Source organism: Mytilus californianus, unplaced genomic scaffold, assembly GCF_021869535.1.
Source record: "Mytilus californianus isolate M0D057914Y unplaced genomic scaffold, xbMytCali1.0.p SCAF_4, whole genome shotgun sequence".
In the NCBI taxonomy this organism is placed as follows: domain Eukaryota; kingdom Metazoa; phylum Mollusca; class Bivalvia; order Mytilida; family Mytilidae; genus Mytilus; species Mytilus californianus.
The window spans coordinates 44,621,669-44,642,465 of record NW_026262690.1 but is presented as its reverse complement, the minus strand read 5'-3'; the positions used below and the strand labels follow the sequence as shown (position 1 = coordinate 44,642,465).

Here is a 20,797-nt window from a genome sequence, read left to right as displayed (position 1 = left end):
TTCCCCAACGGAAACGGATTACCACAATACAATATACATGCTAAAGACATATTTATGGCCCTACTCTATTAATCAAGATTTCAACTTGCATGTTGTTTTAGTTAGTATGACATTCATACTTGTGTTTGAATAGATTTAGTGCCTTTGTTACTTATAACAGTATACATTTACTTTGTATTTTACCGAAGTAAAATTAATCTTAGGTCGAAAATATGAAGTAGCACAATGTAGAATAGAAATAATAATGTTAAGTGTCCTATTATGAGGGTGGAGTTTGCAGACTGCAATGGAAAAGAATGTTCCTGACTTTATCTGTCTTTTTATCTAATATAACTGTGGAAGCTAAGTTTCCTCATCGTGAAAAAAAAATGATCGGATAAAGTATTGCGATGGTCTAAATCGCATTTCTATGCCTGATAAAAAATAGGCAGCGGACTTTCTCGTTTGAAGTTTTTACATTTGTCAAGTCGGGGTTTGTTTTTTTGTTTTTGCTGTAAAATTATTGTTTCAAAGTTTTTTGTGTTGCATTGTAGAGACAAAATCAAAAGAATATAAACAAAAAGAAAAAAGCTGAAATAGTGAGTGATTATATTATTTAACGTTAAATAAGATTTTAGTCCACGAGTAAGAATATAATTCCTAGCGACTATTTCCGACTACCATAGTTTATGATTAAAATTGTTTGAAAATAGTAAAATAGCAATTACAAATCGTTCAATTACAAGTATGAATTAACTATTACTGACAATAATAATATGATAAAATATGATGACCTCATCTTTAAGGTCGAATACAAGTATAAGGTAAGTTGCAATATGATCAGACTTTCTCGTTTGAATTTTTTACATTTGTTAAGTCAGGGTCATTTTTTGTGCTAAAAAATTGTTGTTTCATAGACTTTTGTGTTGTATTGTAGAGACAAAATGGAAAGAATAAAAATAAAAAGAACCAAGCTGAAATAGTGAGTATTTATATTATTTAACATAAAATAAGAATTTGGTCCATACAAGTAAAAATATAAATCCTAGCGACTATTTACGACTACCATAGTTTATGATTAAAATTGTTTGAAAATAGCAAAATAGCAAGTACAAATCGTTCAAATACAAATATGAATTGAGTATTACTGACAATAATACTATGATCAAAGTCATCTTCAAAGACGAATACAAGTATAAGGGAAGTTGCAATATGGTGAGTATGCGCTATTCATTTCAGGCAGACGATGCTATTTTGGTGAGAAAAGTGCCTTTATCAATTCTTTGTGCCTGATTGCTTGTTTCAAAGCTTATATTTTCAGATATATGCTTATATTTCCGGGTAGGAAGCGTGATTACTTTTTCGAAACCCCGAATCACCACGTGTCATGCAGCATCAACAAGAAAACAATCTCTATTTTCAAACAATTAAATCTTTGGGAAATTCAGTTCTTTAAAATAATTTAATTGATCCACAATGTTTATATCTTTATTCTACGGTCTTCTTTTTGGTTAAGCTTAGTCAATTATTTAAAATAGCATAATGTCAAATAATATTGAACAGATGTTTTCTCCATAAACATTATAACTGTGATTCTCACATTTAGGCGGGTAAAAGATATTGACCGAATTGTCAGTCTCTGAACCTCGGTTGTACACTGCATTACAATAATAACACTTAAGTATTGCTAAATTAAAAGTAATATGAAAATTTCGAATGAGTAAAGGGTTTTGATTTGATATCTTTTCTTGATTAGAGCTTGCTTAAAATTGTTTCCACTGTTAAAAATTGCGGTTAAATTTTATTCAATACATAGCGCTTTGGTGCGTACAAGTGCGAACGTACATACAAGTATCTTGTCTTGGGGAGGGATAAATCCTACTTTGTAAAGAATAACTCTGATTCAAACAAAAAATTCTCTGAAACTGACATTATCAAGATGCTTGATTTCTTGATTGACAACATATTTGTTTCGTTTGGAGGACGTGTTTTTCAACAGACTGTCGGAATTCCAATGGAAACCAATTGTGCCCCTCTTTTTACCGACTTGTTTCTTTATTATTTTGAGGCTGACGACTTCATATAGGAAGAAAGATAAGAAGTTAGCAATATCCTTTAACTTTACGTTCCGCTATATAGATGATGTTCTCTCACTAAATAATACAAAATTTGGAGACTTTGTTGAACGAATCTATCACATCGAACTAGAGATAAAGGATACTACAGATACCGTTAAGTCTGCCTCATATCTTGACTTACATCTAGAAATTGACAATGAGGGTCAGTTGAAAACAAAACTTTACGACAAAAGAGATGATTTCAGCTTCCCAATTGTGAACTTTCCATTTCTATGTAGCAACATTCCAGTAGCGCCTGCATACGGAGTATATATGTCCTAATCGATACGATATTCCCGGGCTTGTATTTCCTATCATGATTTCCTTGATAGAGGATTGCTGCTCACAAGGAAGCTATTAAACCAAGAGTTCCAAATGGTGAAGTTGAAATCATCCCTTCGTAAATTTTACGGACGCCATCACGAGTTGGTTGACCGTTATGGAATAACCGTTTCACAGATGATATCGGATATGTTCCTTATGTCGTAACTACAATACCATTCCCTTTTCACGAATGTGACCTACCGAATTAGACTACTTACCGGATTTGTAATAACATAAGCAACACGACGGGTGCCACATGTGGAGCAGGATCTGCCTACCCTTCTGGAGCACCTGAGATCACCCCCAGTTTTTGGTGGGGTTCGTGTTGCTTAGTCTTTAGTTTTATATGTTGTGTCATCTGTACTATTATTTGTCTGTTTGTCTTTTTATTTTTGGCCATGGCGTTGTCAGTTTGTTTTCGATCTATGAGTTTGACTGTCCCTCTGGTATCTTTCGTCCCTCTTTTATAACGGGTTGTCATCATTATGTTTTAATTGGAGATATGATACTATCTGCTATAAAATTGTTGTTTCATAAACTTTTATGTTGTATTGTAGAACAAGAAACGCGGGAATAAAATCAGAAAGAACCAAGATGTTAGAGTGAGTAATTTAACATAAGTAAGCTTTTAGTCCTTTTTGAGTATCATTTGCAATGATATGACAAAAGTCATATAGATTCAAGGTCGATTGCACGTATAAGGGACGTTGCAATATGGTCACTATTCGCTTTTCATTTCAGGTAGCGATGAATGTTGCCTTTTCTTCAATTCTCCTGTGGATGATTGCTTAGTTCAAAACTCATACATTTTTAAATAGGTGGTCAAATTTCCGAAGCACGAAGTATGGTTTTTTTTTTGAAAACCCAAATGTCACGGTTACATGCAGCGTTTGCGAATAAACAATCTTTTTTTTTCACAGAAGTAAATCCTCTTAAAAACATTAATCAATCCATTGTTTTGAAATCTTTATTCTAGGGTCTTCTTCTCTTTCAAAAAGGACAATTGGTTGAGCTTAGTAAATTATTTTAAAAAAAAATTGAAAATTTGGAAGAGAGAGACATGCACTTTTAAAAACTTTGTTTACATTTTTTTGTAAAGTGTGTATCAACGTATGAAAGATTACTTTAACGTTTCCTTTTTCGAAACAATCCGAATCAGAAGGTCAATCTTGTATTAAGCAGCGTTCATTTTCATATGACTTTAAATGCTCTCGTCCTGATATGCATAACATATATTCCATATATTTATTTAGTTATGTTTTAAAGTTACATATCTCCTTCATTGTGAACTAGAACTGATGAGCTAAAGAAAGAAGAAACCAAAAAAAAACAACTTAGTTTTGAAAATCAATAAATCAATAAATCAATAAATATTAACAAATAATAAGATTAGACAACAACAACAAGGCAAAACATAATAAATCCTAAACGTTTAAGTCGTTGAATACGAATAAAAAGAGAGGTTAGGTTTGCGTCAATTAGACATCACTCCAAAGACAAAAATGACCAAAAGACATGTAGAAGACATTACAAGTCTTAAAATGTTGTACATAGATTCAAAGATCTGTTATCAACACCAAATTCCCAAAATAAGATATTTAATCACATATTGATTGATAACAAAAGATAACACTAACGTGATTCCAAGATGTTGTTATTTTTCTAATTGCGTACTATATTTTTTGACGAACATCAATTCACCTCTTTTAGTTTAAAGCAAAATCAAAAGATTGAGTGGTCCGTTTGTTTTTCTGCATTCAAATTCTGTTCAGGTTTGTTCGGGGCATTGTATAGAATCGTACCTTGCTGTATTGCTTGTGGCTTTGCAGCTTAAAACTAGTGTTACATGTAGTCACTGATAGAGTGAAAGACGACTAAGTAAGGTTTAGCATTTGCAGCGATCTTCTTTAAGGTACCTTCAATCCTTCTGTAAGGCGTTATTGTTTTGTTTGTTCTCGCGTCATGTTATTATACCGTTTTAAAGCGGTTAGTACCGTTCCTGTATTGATATTATTGAATAAGGTTTTATTAACCCTTTTAAGTCCACGGATGGAGATAAAAAAACAGACAGGGTGATCTAAAAAAAATAAATCAATGTTTTAACCCTGCTACATGTTTATATGAATGTCCTAATTCAGGAACCTTGTCAGTGGTCAGTGGATGTGTTATGTATGATATATTGTAATGGATATTTGTTTTGTTGTTTAGAATTTTTGTCGATGATGGGCGTTTTTGATTTTTATAGAAAACTGCTTGCAAAATATGGAAGTTAATCGATTCAAATAATATTGAAGACATTTTATTACACTTTACATTCAGAAAAAGTGAAGCAACATAGCTGGAATGGTGTTTTTTTTTTTTTTTTAAATGTTACAAACATTTGTATGCACTCTAATTTACAGAAATACAAAATTTAGAAAATTTGAAAGATATTTTTGTATGATTTTTCAAAGATTTCATCTTGCCCTACAACATTTCTCAAAAAATATCAACAATTCTAAAATAGTATCGATTATCCTTAAGGCGGTTTGTTATTTCTATAGAAATCACATCGGACATAATTCCAAAATTTAGCTGATATTACTTCTTTATTAATTTAGGAATTCCAGTCAAAACCAAGTCGAGGTGAAGATAAAGGAAAAAAGAAAAACGTGAGTCAACAAAGTGTTCATAATTCAGAGGGCTTGAATTAATATACTTTATAATTATCATTGCTTAAATAACTTGGTACCAATTGGATTTCCAAGGTACATGTAGCCATTAAACGGTTGCCCAATTTTTTTATATGAAACAATAGAAAATATTGTCAGTACCCAATCATTGACTTCTTGGCTATGAATAAATTTAGCGTCTGTTTAGCCTCGTGAGTTTCATCCAATTTACACTGTAAAGAAAATGAGCATTTGTCATGAAAGGCGTTAGTAGTTTATGCGTTTGGTATTTGATTTCATCATGCCTAGACTCCTAAAGATGAACTTAAACTTAAAGGATTTAAGTAAAATAAAAGCTGATCGAATATTTAAATTTGAATTTAATGCAAGATATAAAAAGTCATACACTAAATTATCAGAATGTTAACGAAAATATTTGGTAATCATATGATACCAAAAATGCAATAAATAGATAACGCGTCTGTATGGCGTCCCTTTTACTTTGGTTAAAAAGGCTAATATATGAAATGGGACTCATCATTAGGCTTTGCATATGAGGTGGCAGATCGAAAGGCTACTTAGATAGGAAAAAAATGGCACTGTTTCATACTTAGGTTAATGGGCATAATTTTTAAACGAATGAAAGAAAAAGGATTCAAAACTGTAAAAAATAAAGAAAACAAAGTGAAATGAAAAGATAGCTGTTGAGGGACAAGCCTTTTAAATGTTATATTTAGTAAATTTGAATAAGAAATACGATTATTATAATAATTTCAAGATTTGAAATGCATCAGAACAGTTGTTAGCTAATAATGGTCCCGTTATTATTCATATTCGTACGGTCTTCCTTATTGTTCTTTTCATAAAATGTCCATAATAACGTTCATATGATTTTGCTTAGTAGATATCTAAATTTCAAAAGTGTTCATTTTTACGTGAATAAGTCGCCCTTATATGTATTCTCTTCTTGTCTTTTAAGAGATTCACTTAATAAACGTATTACTGTACCATAAACAGCAAGTCAAGCATATGAATGAACAATTCTAATGCAATTCGTTTGTAACGATCATTTTCATTGGACGTTAACAAATATTTTGACGGGTTAGATTCCACGTTCTACCAGTCCGTAACTAAGAAAGCCACCATTTTGAATTCCAATTTTTTTTTATATGTAATTTCTCAAAAAATAAACAAAGAGTCCCATTTTGTGCCTCAAAATTTTCATTCTGTCGAAATTAAATCCATTCAGAATTGTAAGAAAAGTATAAATACGTCTAGTGTTTATGTTTGACACCGGGAGTATACATATGATGTCACATTGTTTAGATACCAAAGACCATGCTACAGTTTCGTGGACTTTTTCATTTATGGCATTTTTAAGCCAAAATATTTATCAAATGGAATTTATTTTAGTATGTGCCATTAGAATGGAGATAACTGTATTGTATTTTAATCTTGGCCTTCGTAAAACTTGATTTTACTGTCGCAAATATCCGTTTACCTACGTTTTACGAAGGCCAAGCTTAAAATACAATACAGTTATCTCATAAGTTCAGTGTGGAAAACAAATGTAATTGTGGATGGCAAATTTGTCGATATATGGGTCATAAGCTACTGATTTTTTGTTTGAATTAATATATCTGTTAATAATTTATCATTATGATTAAATAATACCTGAAGAAACCAAAAAACTTTCAATCTATTATTTAAAAGACGGTGTAGACGATTCGCACCGCATAGCACGAATAATATTATAAACTTAATATACGCTATTTGATTTTGAACAGGTATAATGATACATAATGGGTTTGTTTGGAATACTATATTACAGCGAACACTATTAAATGTATTTTATTTTTAAACGGCCGTCTAAACATCTTCCGAAAAGTCTGAACCTAAAAACGTTCAGTTTTTTTAAGAGTTTATGTTAATTTTCATATATTTACTTGCTGTCTTTTCATTATTGTTCAGACGTTTTGTTCTCATACAATCCAGTTCTATTCAGTAGCTTTCAGACTATTCAGTATGTTGTTGACTTGTACAGGTAAGTAACGACTACTGAACAGATCTTAATTTTACTGCAAGCGAATTGTATGAACAGTACTGAATTTACTGCAGTTGATACATTTTTTTTAAATGATTGAAAGACTGAACATGAGATCATAATTTATTTTTCAGGCTTTTAAGATGTTTTCAGATCAGTTCAAAATTGATTTACTTATGCTAAGTTAATTATATCCATATTATTATACTTCTTTAACATGATAACCCTCTGGTTTGTTATGTTTTGCAGAATATGTAATAATAGATGATAATTTAGTTTTTATTCCTATTTTTATATTATTGAGAAAGTCAGTGCTTGGGGTTTTAAAACTTGTGAGTACGATTATCATACTCAGTCTCAGATTCAAAAATCAACAAATCAAAAATCAAATTTGGTGTTTCGAGCGAAAATGTTGTACTAAGAGTACTGAGTATCGTTTTATGACCGAATTACTAGAACGTTTCCTTATAGCGTCCATGCGGAAACATGTCAAACATTTGAGCTGGCAGTTTAGAAGGAAGATATTTTTTTATCTAGAATTTCTACACAACAATGTTAATTGCATAGATCAATTAATTGATTGTTCGCTTATTGATGACTATGTTGCGTATTCAATAGATTGGCCAATTGATCGATTAATTAGGTCAATTAAAGTCTGTTTTACGTGATGTTTGACAATCATATGATTGATGATGATAATTGATGATTTTAGGCTGAGAAGAACCATAGAAAACGGAATTAAATAAACCATCTACATAATGTATAATAGTAAACTGTATATGTGTTTCTTCATCAAACGTTTTGCCCTATGTACAAACACGTAATCATTTTAACTGTTTAACTAATATTAGAGGTTGTCATTATTGATTCTCAGGAAAAGAAGGGAAGAAACAAACAAAAAGAAGGAAAGTCTCAAAAAAGGTAAGGAAATTTGGTTACAATTAATGAGTTTTGAATCTCGAAAACTATTTTTACCCCGCTATGTGTCCAATATAAAAAAGAAGGTGTCGTATGATTGCCAATGAGACAACTCTCCGCAATATACAAAATGACACAGAAATTAACAACTATAGGTCAACGTACGGCCTTCAACAATGAGCAAAGCCCATACCGCACAGTCAGCTATAAAAGGCCCCGAAATGACAATGTAAAACAATTCAAACGAGAAAACTAACGGCCTAATTTATGTACAGAAAATGAACGAAAAACAAATATGTAACACATAAACAAACGACAGCCACTTAATCACAGGCTCCTGGCTTGGGACAGGCACATACATACAGAATGTGGCGGGGTTAAACATGTTAGCGGGATCCCAATCCCCCCTAACCTGGAACAGTGGTGTAACAGTACAACATAAGAACGAACTATAAAAATCAGTTGAAAGAGGCTTAACTCATCAGATGGATAAAAATACAAATACTACAAATACAAGTGGACGCGGCCGGGTACATCCAAACAACAAAAAGACACTAAGTACAGATCTGAGAGTACTCGTAGTTACTGACAGCTAGTTCAAAGCCACTAACAACTAATAAAAAAAATCATGCATCTAAGACTAAATTATCAATCCGTACACATCCAGCATCCAATGGGTTTATGTAAAGACGTCATAAACAGTCAGAGAAAAACATGACCTTGTGCAATGCCAAGATACAGGTATCGACAGATTGTAGATCCATGAATGTGTATATGTATATAACAATAATATTTAGTTTGCTTTTAATTTACTGATAGCAAAATCAATATCAGTACCAATAAAAACAATATTTAATGATCTAATTACAGTGTTGAATTGGTAACCTTTTAGAATAAGTTTATTTAAAGGATCGATAAGTTTACCAGGATCGTTTCTAAATTTCCGGGCACGGTAAACAATATTGTGGTAAAATTGAGGATGTGCAATCCCGTTTGAAATAAGTACAACCAAACTTCAAAACCATATCTTTATATCTGTGGAAAAATTTAGTAAAGGTTTTAAGTAATTTGTGGTAACGAAATCCCTGGCTTGATAATTTACCAGTAATACATAGATTACGTTCGTTAAAATCAAAAACGTCACAACAGACACGGGCATAGCGAACGAGTTGTGAAATATAAACACCGTAAGATTGTGAAAAAGGAACATCCCAATCCAAAAAATGAAAATTAACAATTGGGAACAAAAAATCGTCCCTTTTGTCGTAAATTTTAGTGTGGAGTTTCCCGTGTAAAACCGAAATATCTAAATCTAGGAAAGGATAGTTGTTACCGTTTAAATTTAATTTATTTAAAGTAAGTTCCTTTGGGTAAATTTCGGCAGTATATTGAGAAAACTCTTGATTATTTAACGAAAAAAAATCATCAAGATTAGGGTAAGTGTTGTTGAATTTATCAATTAAATGCAATTTAGACGGGTCTTTACTGAGTTTGGTCATAAACTGTGATTCATAACATTACAAAAACAAGTCTGCTATTAAAGGGGCGCAATTAGTGCCCATAGTAATACCTACAACCTGTCGATAAACTTTGCTGCCGAAACGTACATAAATATTAGCAAGGAGAAAATTAACAGCTTCAATCATCTCATCACACCTCTAGTAAGTACATCTAGCATATTTACCTTTCTCATTAGAGAAGTGAGCTTTAAATGAGTTGCAGCAAATATATTTGCATTCAGATTTACCAAACGACCATTTAATTAAATAGTCAATTTTTTGATTGATAAGATTGTGTGGAAGTGTAGTGTAAAGAGTAGAAAAGTCAAAACTGTCAACAGAATCAAAAGGACTATCAAAAGCCAAGTTTGTTCAAATAAACATTATATGAAATAGCCGATAAAATTGTTTAATCGAAATGGCTATAAACAAGGGTTTACGTAAAAATGGATGAACGAAACTCTTGTTCGTTTTTATATTTTATAATATATTAAATTCATGGAAAACGTAGTTGTGTATTCATAAATACAGCATTAACAAGAATATCTTTGGATTTAATAAGATATTGTATAGGTCACTAAAATCATTTATCAATTCAAATCATGAATACGGTGGTGTTCTGCAAAATCATCCAATACATCATCAAAGATCTTTAAAATGTTTATTTGAAGCATGTTGTATTTTTGTCTTCAAATGACCAAGGGGCCTCGGTGGCCGAGTGGTCTAAGTAGTCGAAATACTGTATCACTAGCTTGTCAACACTGAGATTGTGGTTTCAAATCATGCACATGGCAGGTGCGCTCGACTCCAATCTTAATTGATTAGGATTGTCAGTTTTCCTACCGAAGGTCGCTGGTCCTCTCGGGGCACTTCGGCTCCCTCCATAAATAAAAACTGTTTGCCTCGAAACAGTACAATAGTGTAGAAGGTGGCGTTAAACACCAATCTATCAATCAATCAATCAAATGACCATACTGGGTTATTTTTTAAATGTTCAATAAATTCACTACTGGGTAAATAATCAGCTTTTCCGCTATATACAGTTTTATCAAGTTTATAAAGTCTAAAAAGTTTAGAATTTTTGTTTATACAATTGCCGACATGTAATTTGTTCATAAATATTTTTTAAATGTTTTTGATTCATATGTACACCTCTCTAAACTGTGCACAAAAAAAAATGATTAAAAAATTCTTCAATGTATTTTAAACGTGAAATTTATTTAGATTTCTCATAGTTTGAAACAGAATTTTACAAATCATCGCATGATTCTAAAAACATGATATATGTATTGCTTATTTTTATAAATGCGAAAAGCTAGACCGATTCAGTGAAAATTATCCAGTAAAATTCGGTAAAAAGATTCAACAAAAGTATCATTATTATCAAAGTTTTCAGGTTTACCGCCCCCTCCCCCAAAGAAATCCATTTTGTTGAGATATTCTTTACTGGGAACATTTTGAGGATTTAGAAAGCCTCCTCATGACGCTATTGTTGCAAGTCGTCTGTTAGTTTATGTGGAATTTTATAAATAAGTTGTGTCATTTACTAAAAGTTATTCCGTCTTGTACATTCCGAATGAAATTATACCAAAAGAATATTAGCTATGATTAAATATCCCAGTTAGTATACCCTGAGTTGTCAAGTGTGACTTCACTACAAACCAGTAAAAGTCTGAAATGGCCTCTATCTGTACTCGACTGTACTGATTTTTACTCGACCAGTCTGAATTGGTCTGAATTTTACTTAATATTACTCGACCAAGTCTTAACCATTCTCGACTGTACTGATTTGTACTTGACCCTTATATTTGCTATTGAAAATAGTCTAAACTATTACTCGACCAGTCTGAAACAGTCTTAACCAAGTCTTGACCTGTACTCGACCAATACTTGACCAGCTCTCGACCTATTTTTTCAGTCTGAACCATACTCGACCAAAGGTCTGAACAATACTCGACCAGTCTGAACCATACTTGACCAAATAACCTCTTCTTTATAATTTTGATTGTTAAAATAACTTTCTTTTTAACTGACATGACAACAGCTACAATTAAATAAGATATATATAAAAACAGATTTTTACATCCTTTAATAAAACATGATTCTCTTAGATTTGTCAAATCGAGATAGTTAAATTATCCATATTTAAAGTCTGAGTCTTGTTAAATATAAAAAGACTTATTTTTACCTGAAACCCACACCAATACTGAGGGTAATAAAACCTTATTAAAAATAAGGTGCTTTTTGTTTGGCATGAGTTTTTTTTTAAACAAAACTTGATTTTCCTAAATTCCTCAATAAAAACGAATGTAGGACAGAAAGTCACAGGACAAAAAGTCACAATTCAGTTTTGAGATTATTTTTCTTTGGACAATAAAACACTTATTTTTTAAAAACATTTTTTATTTTTCTTGAAACAATATCAATAATGATCAAATAATTGTTAAGAAAAAAAAATGTTACAGTGTCTTGGTACTTAAATGTTCTCATGGTGCCAAGAAATATATCCTTTGCATGATTAAAATTTTATAAATCTTTATTTATCAAGCCTTATAAACAATTTCCTAAACTGTAAAATGAATATGTGTAATAAATAGTAAACATTTCAAGATCTTTCTAATAAATATTCAAACAATTGTATACAAATTATTTGTGACTTTTTGTCCTATCAAATTTGTGACTTTCTGTCCTGTGACTTTCTGTACTTAGGTTTCATGGTTACATACAATAGTTATATAACTATCTTTTAAATGAGGTAACAACAGCCAACAAAATCACTGACATTGTTTAACCTTATATCAGAAATATATCTATTCTATTTATAATTTGGGATATATATATATTTTAAAAAGGGATAAAAAATTAAAGAAATGAATAAATTTTTTCTTCTGATTAGGGGTTAACTATAAAAGTAATACATCCTGCTAGGGGCACACTGATTAAAAAGAGCACACCTGGTCAGAGAGTAACAAATTTTAAATAACATCCATTGAAAATTACAACATCCTGTAAAACTTTTATAACAAGGCCTTTTGAATTCACTAGATAAGTAATACATGAGTTTAAGAAAATATGGGTTTCTTTTTACCTGTAAAACACACCTGTACTGAGGTAATTAAACCATTAAACCTTATTAAAGTGCTTCTTGTATGCCATGTCTTTAATTTTGGCAAAACGTATTAGAATTTAATTAAAATAAATTTCTACTGCAACTTTGGAATATATTTCCTTTTTTTCTTTTTTTTTTTCTTTTTAAAATTTCTTTATTTCCATCAGTTGCTTGTTACATTGTCTTCAACAAGTCCAAGCTTCTTGTGAAGAATAAATATAATTTTCAATTCTATTATATTAATAAATAAAACATCAATCTAATAAATGTTTCTTAACATTAACTAAAAATTTAACTTCTTCTAACTTTTTTGAATAATACATTCGTTTTGTAAATTCTCTAATGAATAGACAAAAAACATCAAGTCTTTTCATTTTCTGATCAGATACATAGTAGGATTTATAAATTGAAAACCCAATTATAGTAATAAGATAGTTAAAGCCAAAATAATATTTATCAGATATTTTATAGCCAAAAACAATATCTTTCAATGTGATAGCTTTTTCTATATTTACTTTTTGCAATAAATTATGAATTTTTTTGGAATATATTTCCTTTTTTAAAAGGTTATCAAGGATTGCTATGAAAGATTTATAATTATTATTAAATTAAATTTTTGGTTTTACAAAACAAAGGTGTCAATTTTAACATGTATTAAGTTGCTTTATATACTATTTTATATATATTTTGATAAAAAAAAATTTGAATAACATTTGAGATATTTGAATAATGGTTGAAAGTTCTAGTATTTTTGATGTGCATAAATCAATGTGAACATGATCTCATGTATATAAAAATTCATTTAAGGAACTTAATTTATTACATGATATTTTTTTAATCCAACCAGAAATTTGATCACCTTGTTTTATTTTAATTTTAAAGGTGATATACATTTTATATATATATATATATGTATGTATATCAGTTCCTAAATTGATAAAATACAATAGATAGATACAATAAATAGGTCTAGGTTGTTTAACACTTGGTCGAGTATGGTTCAGACTAGGTCAAGCATGGTTCAGACTTGGTCGAGAATGGTTAAGACTATGTCGAGTATGGTTCAGACTCATATAAAATGGTTAAGTACTTGTCGAGTACAAGTTCAGACTGTTTAGTATGGTTCAGACTACAGTCGAGTAATATCAAGTAAATTTCAGACCAATTCAGACTGGTTCAGTAAAAATCAGTTTAGTCGAGTACAAATATAGGCCATTTCAGACTTTTACTGGTTTGTAGTGCTTTAGTTTAAAATAACTATTTTATATGATTTCCTTAAGGACACAAAAACAAAATTACAACCACTGCCGTATTTTCCTGAATTATGAAAATGCCTGTTTAAACCAGTTAGAGTCAGTTGTTTGTTAAAAAATGATTTGAAAGACAAAATAAATTTAAAATACATATATGTAATTATATGTGTCAAATATTTGCGTTTAATATAAAACAATAATTTATAAAATTGAAAAAAAACCCGTAGTGGTTAAAGATAAGCACATGCAAAATGAGAAAACATATAGCATAAAGTTAATGTGTTTAGATCTCCAAAATTATGACAATATAGCTGTTACCTTAGCAGAAATAAGGAAGGAAAACTAGGAGTCTAAAAAGTTTGGGCAACACGATAAACGTCTTTAGAAACACTTCTACAGTCTAAACGTGACTTTATCTTTATCTATGAACCACTGTCATACACGTGGAAGGGTTAGAACTATAAGACCTGGTTTAATCCTTCGTTTTCTTCGAAAATGCATGTACCAAGTCAGGAATATGACAGTTGTCTTCCAAACGTTCCGTAGGTTGATATAGTCGAGAGTTAAATTTGTCAGGTTTTATTAAGTTTTGGTATTTTTGTTAATACATTTAGAATAAAACTATACATTTATATACAGTTATGTCTAGTTATTCATTTAAACAAATGTCTTATTAGGTTTTCTGAAATGTTTTTTTTGGATTCTTTTTTCTGTTGCAGACAAAAAAATCAGAAAGGAAACAAAAGAAATAAAGGTAAACAATGCAATGTCAGCGTTTATTGTAGAACATACACATTCCCCATTTCCATTCTCAATTTTACAGTTCGTTTGTTCATGACAATCATGTAAACAGCAATGTGTGGTATAATGACTATAAATAAAGAACACATGCACAGAAAATTTTATCTGATGCCTGATTCGGACATATCTGTTTCAATACAGAAAAACACAAATGTCCTTAAATTAACAACGAAAAAGACGATATCCAGTTTTTCCATTTCTCCACGCAGATGTTTCTTTAAAATATTTTTGATAAACAAATATCATTGAAATATCGTTTTATTGTAAAATCTACTTATTCAGCAATCTAGGATATTTTACCTTTTTGTTTATGGCTTTAAATATAAATTATGATACAAACTAATAATAAAATATCCTGCTCCTTCTATCGAATTGCCGTTTTCCGATTGTATTGACTGTTGCCCTCTTTTTGCCGACCTGTTCCTCTTTATTCACACGAGAAAGTTTTCATAAGGGAGCTTCTAAGGAAGAAATAAAAGAAGAGCTAGCATTATTCTTTAAATGCACTGTATTAAAGGTGTCCTCTCACTATTCAAAGTTTGGTGACTGTCCTCAACGCATCTATACAATCGAACTTGAAAAAGTATGCTATAGTTAAGTCTGCTTTATATCTTGACTTTCATCTAGCAATTTACCATGACGACATGTTAAGAACAAAACGTTACGACAAAAGGGACGAATTCAGCTATACAATTGTGAATTTTTCATTTCTACTTAATAACATAACTGCAGCTCCTGCATATGGTGTATAGATCACCCAGTTGATACGATTTGCCAGAACTTGTGTTTCCTATCATGATTTCTTTTATAAAAGGTAAGGATTACTAGGAAGCAATGGAGCCAGGTGTAACAAGTGGTAAAGTTGGATTCATCCCTTCTAAGATTTTACAGTAATTATTCATTATTCACGAAAGACGATGAAACAGATAAACACGTTAATAAAACACTACATAGAAATCTAATGACTGAGCAACAGGAACCAAAAAAAAAAAAAAAAAAAAAAAAAAAAAAAAAAAAAAAAAAAAAAAAAAAAAAAACTGAGGGGTTCTCAGAAGCTCCGTAAGTTAAAGCAGATCTTGCTCAACTAGTTGTACACGTCATGTTGCTCATGATAATCACATATTTGGTGATGAGGCTCATCCGGTGGTTTAAGCATCAAGGAAAAGAGGCCAGGAATTGTTTTACGACGGTTGGAACAAAAACGTGGTCATATGTGACACAAATATTCCATAACACTAAACCAACTCGTGATAGCGCCCGTTATAAACACTTGGCTCTCCTGTCATCTGCTCTTTTAATATTTATTAGATTTGTAAAAGCATTTTTAGTATATTTTGTTTGCATTTCACATTCCTTTGCAGGATCATGAACTTTACCTTTGTACATCTGTTTTTCAGGCCGACGTAAAATTATCTGTAGCGGCAAAAAAGCTATTGTACGGTGTAGAGGCAAAAGGCGAATTAAAATCTTAAAAGCATTTTATGGTCGATCTGATGAAAAGATCTGCAAAGATAAAAGAAGTCAAACAACAGGTTGTTCAGCTGAAAATGCATTGTCGATTGTTCAGAAGAAATGCAATGGAGTCAAAAGGTGTAAACTGCAAGCAAAAGAAAACACTTTTGGTGATCCCTGTCCACAAACCTCTAAATATCTAGCTGTCGAATATGCATGTGGTAATTAATTATTTATTTATCAAATTATCTACTTTTTAAAAAATCAGACACTTGATAAAACATCACAAAATCATTGCATGTATAAAAAATTCTTTTTAACATAACATATATTACCATGTAGAACTATTTGCCAATGGCAAATAAATCTTTTACATTTACCGTTTGCCTCTGTAGAATGTTGCAACATCTGCAGACCCTGCAACTGTTTTGTGGTTATAGATTACTGTATTTCTCAATAAGTATGTTAACGTTTTTCTTTCAGTTGGACGAGATAGAAAAGATAAAAAAAGAAAATTACGAAAATTAAGGAGAGCCAGGAAAGCAAAGAAAAAGCAAAGTGGTTCAGGTACGAAACTATTAGTTTGAGGAAAAGATATCTCACGTGATACTGCCATTTGTAGTAGTTCCTGAGGTGAAATATTTGTATAATTTATTTCAAATCTGATTCATTTCTTAATTATAGTAATTGCTAATATGCATGCTATTTGGTTTTTGTGTACTTCACAATGTCAAAAGTTCCAGTTCTAAAGTGAACGAACAAAAACCTTACATTTTATTTTATTTTTAAAGAGTCAACATTTTTTCTGATATTTTTGTCATTAAAACGTGACTACTTTTATTGCTGATTACCCTTTTTACAGACTTTTGTTACCTATTAATGTAAGCATCCGAGAAGAGAATATATATAAAAAATGTCTGTTCATCCCGATTAGACTTTTACTAAGCTACGGGGAAATTTATAACTCAAAGAAGGATTTTGTCAAAACCTAAATGTATGATATTGTGTGGTTTGACTTAAACAATATTCGTCTAATCAACGGAGTTGTTGAGACAAATGTTTATTAAAATGTCAGATCAAGTTATTGTTAAAGCAAATGTCTAACAAAAAGTAGTAATTAAGCTGAAATAAAAATTCTAAAAATAATCTATGAAACAATATTAAGGTACTTCTAAGTATTTCTTTAATAAATTATTTATTTATAGTATTACATATTTTTCCAGGGTAATTGAAGCCCTTCGAATTTTTATAAATCATGATTTTATGTCAGGTTATTGACACTGTATCATATCTTCGAATCTTATTATTGTTTTTCAATATTCTATTTTAGGTTGTCGATGTACTGCATCTGGAGATGTTCATTATTATCAGCATAGCGAAACCAAGGTTGATATCCAGGGAATATGTAAATACACTTTGTCGAGGTCTTCAGAAGCTTTTCCATATTCTCAATGTTCATGGAATATTGAAGTAAAAAATGAACGTAGAGGATCAAAAACGACTGTTTCCTACACAAAACTGGCGGATATTTATATATGCGGTACAAAGATTGCAGCAATGCAAGGTGGTGCTGTTAGGGTTAGTTTTTTTTTAAAACTGTACACTAAAGGAATCACTCTCTGTTGTTGTCTTTAATGCCCAAAACATGATATTCAAAAACAAAAACAAAAAGAATTACAAATATATAGCAGAACAAACGTTTAATGATAAAAATAAACTTCTCACTCTGTCGCCCCTCAAAACAAAAAACGAAACGTTATTCTGAAAGTTGTTTCACCCACTCATTGGTTTATCTGGTGACAATATCGAAAACTGAATCGAGCCTTTTCTCAAATTATAACAACTCAGATCATATAAACAAATACACACACACGCACTCACTTTTGACAGCTTTGTCACTTCGTCTTTAGGAAAAAAACCGTAATCAACGGAGAACACAAACATCAACTTATATATTTTTTCTAGAGAAAAAAAAGTAATAAAAATAGTTTTTCTGATTGAACAAATTTGAGTCAGTTTTGTGTTCTTTATTGTTTTCATCATTGTGAGTTATAATATAAATGGTACATATAACAATGCATGTAAAATGCAGACGTTTTAAATAAATTTACTGTATTTAACTACTTTTTGTTTTAAATGAAGGATACTGATGTACTGATATCATAAGTCAAAGCGTAAATAGACAAACAAAGGATTAAAACAATTGTTATAAATGCAAACAGAGTAAGCATAAATGAGTCGACAAAGGAAATTGCATCTGCTATTTCGGTAAATGTCAAAAATATATACCAGTCCAAATAATTATTTGGAATACAAACGATAAGACATAACACATTATCCAACCGAAAACATAACGGAAGCATAAAAAATAAATACATGAATGTCGGATGTAAAAAATACCGAGACACGTCGTATACCAATGCAAATTCACACTCGGTATAACAGTCATATTCGGGAATAGGTCACGTTCGGTACTTAGCAGACAGACAACATAGATGTTAAACCACAATCTAAGACATAGTAAAAATGTCATTAATTAGTTTAGACACAGACACATCGTATAGATCAACCAATTCGTGATGGTGTTCATTTTTAATCTTTCCTCCTCATAACTCTGTTGGAGCAGTTTCTGCGTAAGGAGCATACTCCTTATATGAATTCAGTATAGTGTGAACATGCATGAGCATAACGTATCAATTGTAAACACCATACGACGGAGCAGAGGGTATGATACTGCTGAGAAATGGGAAATTGATAACTGGGAAGTTGAAATCATATCGTTTGTCATAGATTTTAGTGTGAAGTCGGCTATCTGTGTCAATATTGAGGAAAAGATCAAGGTATGAAGCAGTCCTTCTGTATCAGTAGTATCCTTAATTTCAAGTTTACTGGGATATATGAGATGCAAGTACTGACTGAAATATTGGTTATTCAATGATATAACATCATCAATATATCTTAAAGTAAAATTAAAGAATTTTGCAAAGTGCTTTTTCTTTTTGTCTTTTAGAAGATTCTGAATGAATACTGCTTCATACGAGTACAAAAACAAGTCGGCCAGAAGGGGTGCACAATTAGTACCCATTGGAATACCGACTGTCTGTTGAAATATTAATCCTCCAAACTGAACAAATATATTGTCGATTAAAAGTCCAACATTTTGATAATATCATCTTCACTGTATTTTCTGATAGAATCAGAGTGTTCTTCACAAAATAAAAATTATTATAACCCAAAACAAGAAATTTATATCTACGATTCCAATTTTTATGGAAAAAGCTCTATTTAATGAGATGGTGAAGTCGATCTTTCTTCTCCAGAATATTTTGTTTTGTTGTAATTTGATCATTTAAATTTATTATTATTAAAGGTTGATGACTTCGAAGTATCAACTTTATCACATGACGTCGAAAATTGTGGAATAACCATTCGAAAGGAAACTGGTGAGCTAGAGGTATACTCAAGTGAATGTGACATAACTGTTTTATGGGATGGAAGGTCAAAATTGGTAGTCGATATTCCTAAGAACTATTCACAATACGGAGAGGGCATATGTGGTGATTGTACTGACAGAAATCAATTTATTCTCAGTGACGAAACTGATATCTCTAATTTACCAAAAAGAGAGAGAGATGCACGTTGGGGGAAGGAATGGGAAGTGATTGATGATACCGAAGAAGAACTTACAGGGTAGGCATATCTTTATTAACTATCAAGTCATTTTAGCAGATTTTTCAAATTGATTTATATAATGACAAGTTACCATAACAGTGGTTTTTAGATAATAACATCTGACAATTTATTTTAAGCATTCTTTTGTCAATAGATACATAATTATTTCTCTTTATCGAAGTTCAGCTCTTCTTAATATAATTCCTCTTAAAATAAGTTGGCGTTTTGGAACACACTAGGCAACAGTAATGTATGCTCACTGACTAGAAGAACATGCAATACTTTGTTTGAATCGGTATTAATTATTTCATCTATACTTCACACAAATATATGAAACGTTACTCCTAACTGAAAAAAAAACCCAGAAATTTCACTTAGCTATGCAAAATGTGTATGTCGCTCGTGTATAGTCAGAAAGTACAACGTTCGATATCAAAATAAGTAGATGTGATATGATTGTCAATGAGACTACTATCCGAAAGAGAGAGATCAAATGGTATAGATATACGCAACTATAACGAGTTATGATATTGAAAATGAACAAAGCAATGAAATATTACTGTCTTGCTAAGTAAATGAAAATTTAACCATCAGGAGGGTGCATAAAATCGAAACCAAATCGAGAAGTTATATAGATAGATTTACGATTTTCCTGACAAGTTTCGGAAATGTTTCGCAGTTTGTCTGAAGACTTTTTTGATAGTCAATAGAAAAAGTTTAAGCTTTGCTTAGTAAATATTTGATTGGACCAAAAAACTTACTTAACATGAGACTTTGTGAGCTATTTCCCGATCTTTTACCACCGACCAACAACACTATCGGAGCAAAGTCGAAGGTTTGTTTTTAGTCAGATTGACGGAGCCCTATGTGATCATGACATGTCATTTTTCTAGTCTTAAAAGAGACGTGATACGATTTTTCTTTTAAAAATAAATCAATAAATATTAGTCTAAAACATGGTTCGTGTTATTTTGGCGG

At 31.0% G+C, this 20,797-nt stretch overlaps 1 protein-coding gene across 2 annotated transcripts in view; it reads left to right on the top strand.

Moving 5' to 3' along the window:
- Window positions 1–20,797, top strand: part of LOC127738077 (uncharacterized) — a 258,304-nt gene that overhangs the window by 23,447 nt on the left and 214,060 nt on the right. For both annotated transcript variants that reach the window (XM_052249165.1, XM_052249164.1), the window contains 10 exons: window positions 534–578; window positions 917–961; window positions 2,978–3,022; window positions 5,021–5,071; window positions 7,990–8,036; window positions 14,614–14,648; window positions 16,093–16,368; window positions 16,631–16,714; window positions 17,478–17,725; window positions 19,518–19,837. In XM_052249165.1, the coding sequence (XP_052105125.1) occupies window positions 534–578; window positions 917–961; window positions 2,978–3,022; window positions 5,021–5,071; window positions 7,990–8,036; window positions 14,614–14,648; window positions 16,093–16,368; window positions 16,631–16,714; window positions 17,478–17,725; window positions 19,518–19,837 (1,196 nt within the window). The remainder of the gene's footprint in view (window positions 1–533; window positions 579–916; window positions 962–2,977; window positions 3,023–5,020; window positions 5,072–7,989; window positions 8,037–14,613; window positions 14,649–16,092; window positions 16,369–16,630; window positions 16,715–17,477; window positions 17,726–19,517; window positions 19,838–20,797) is intronic.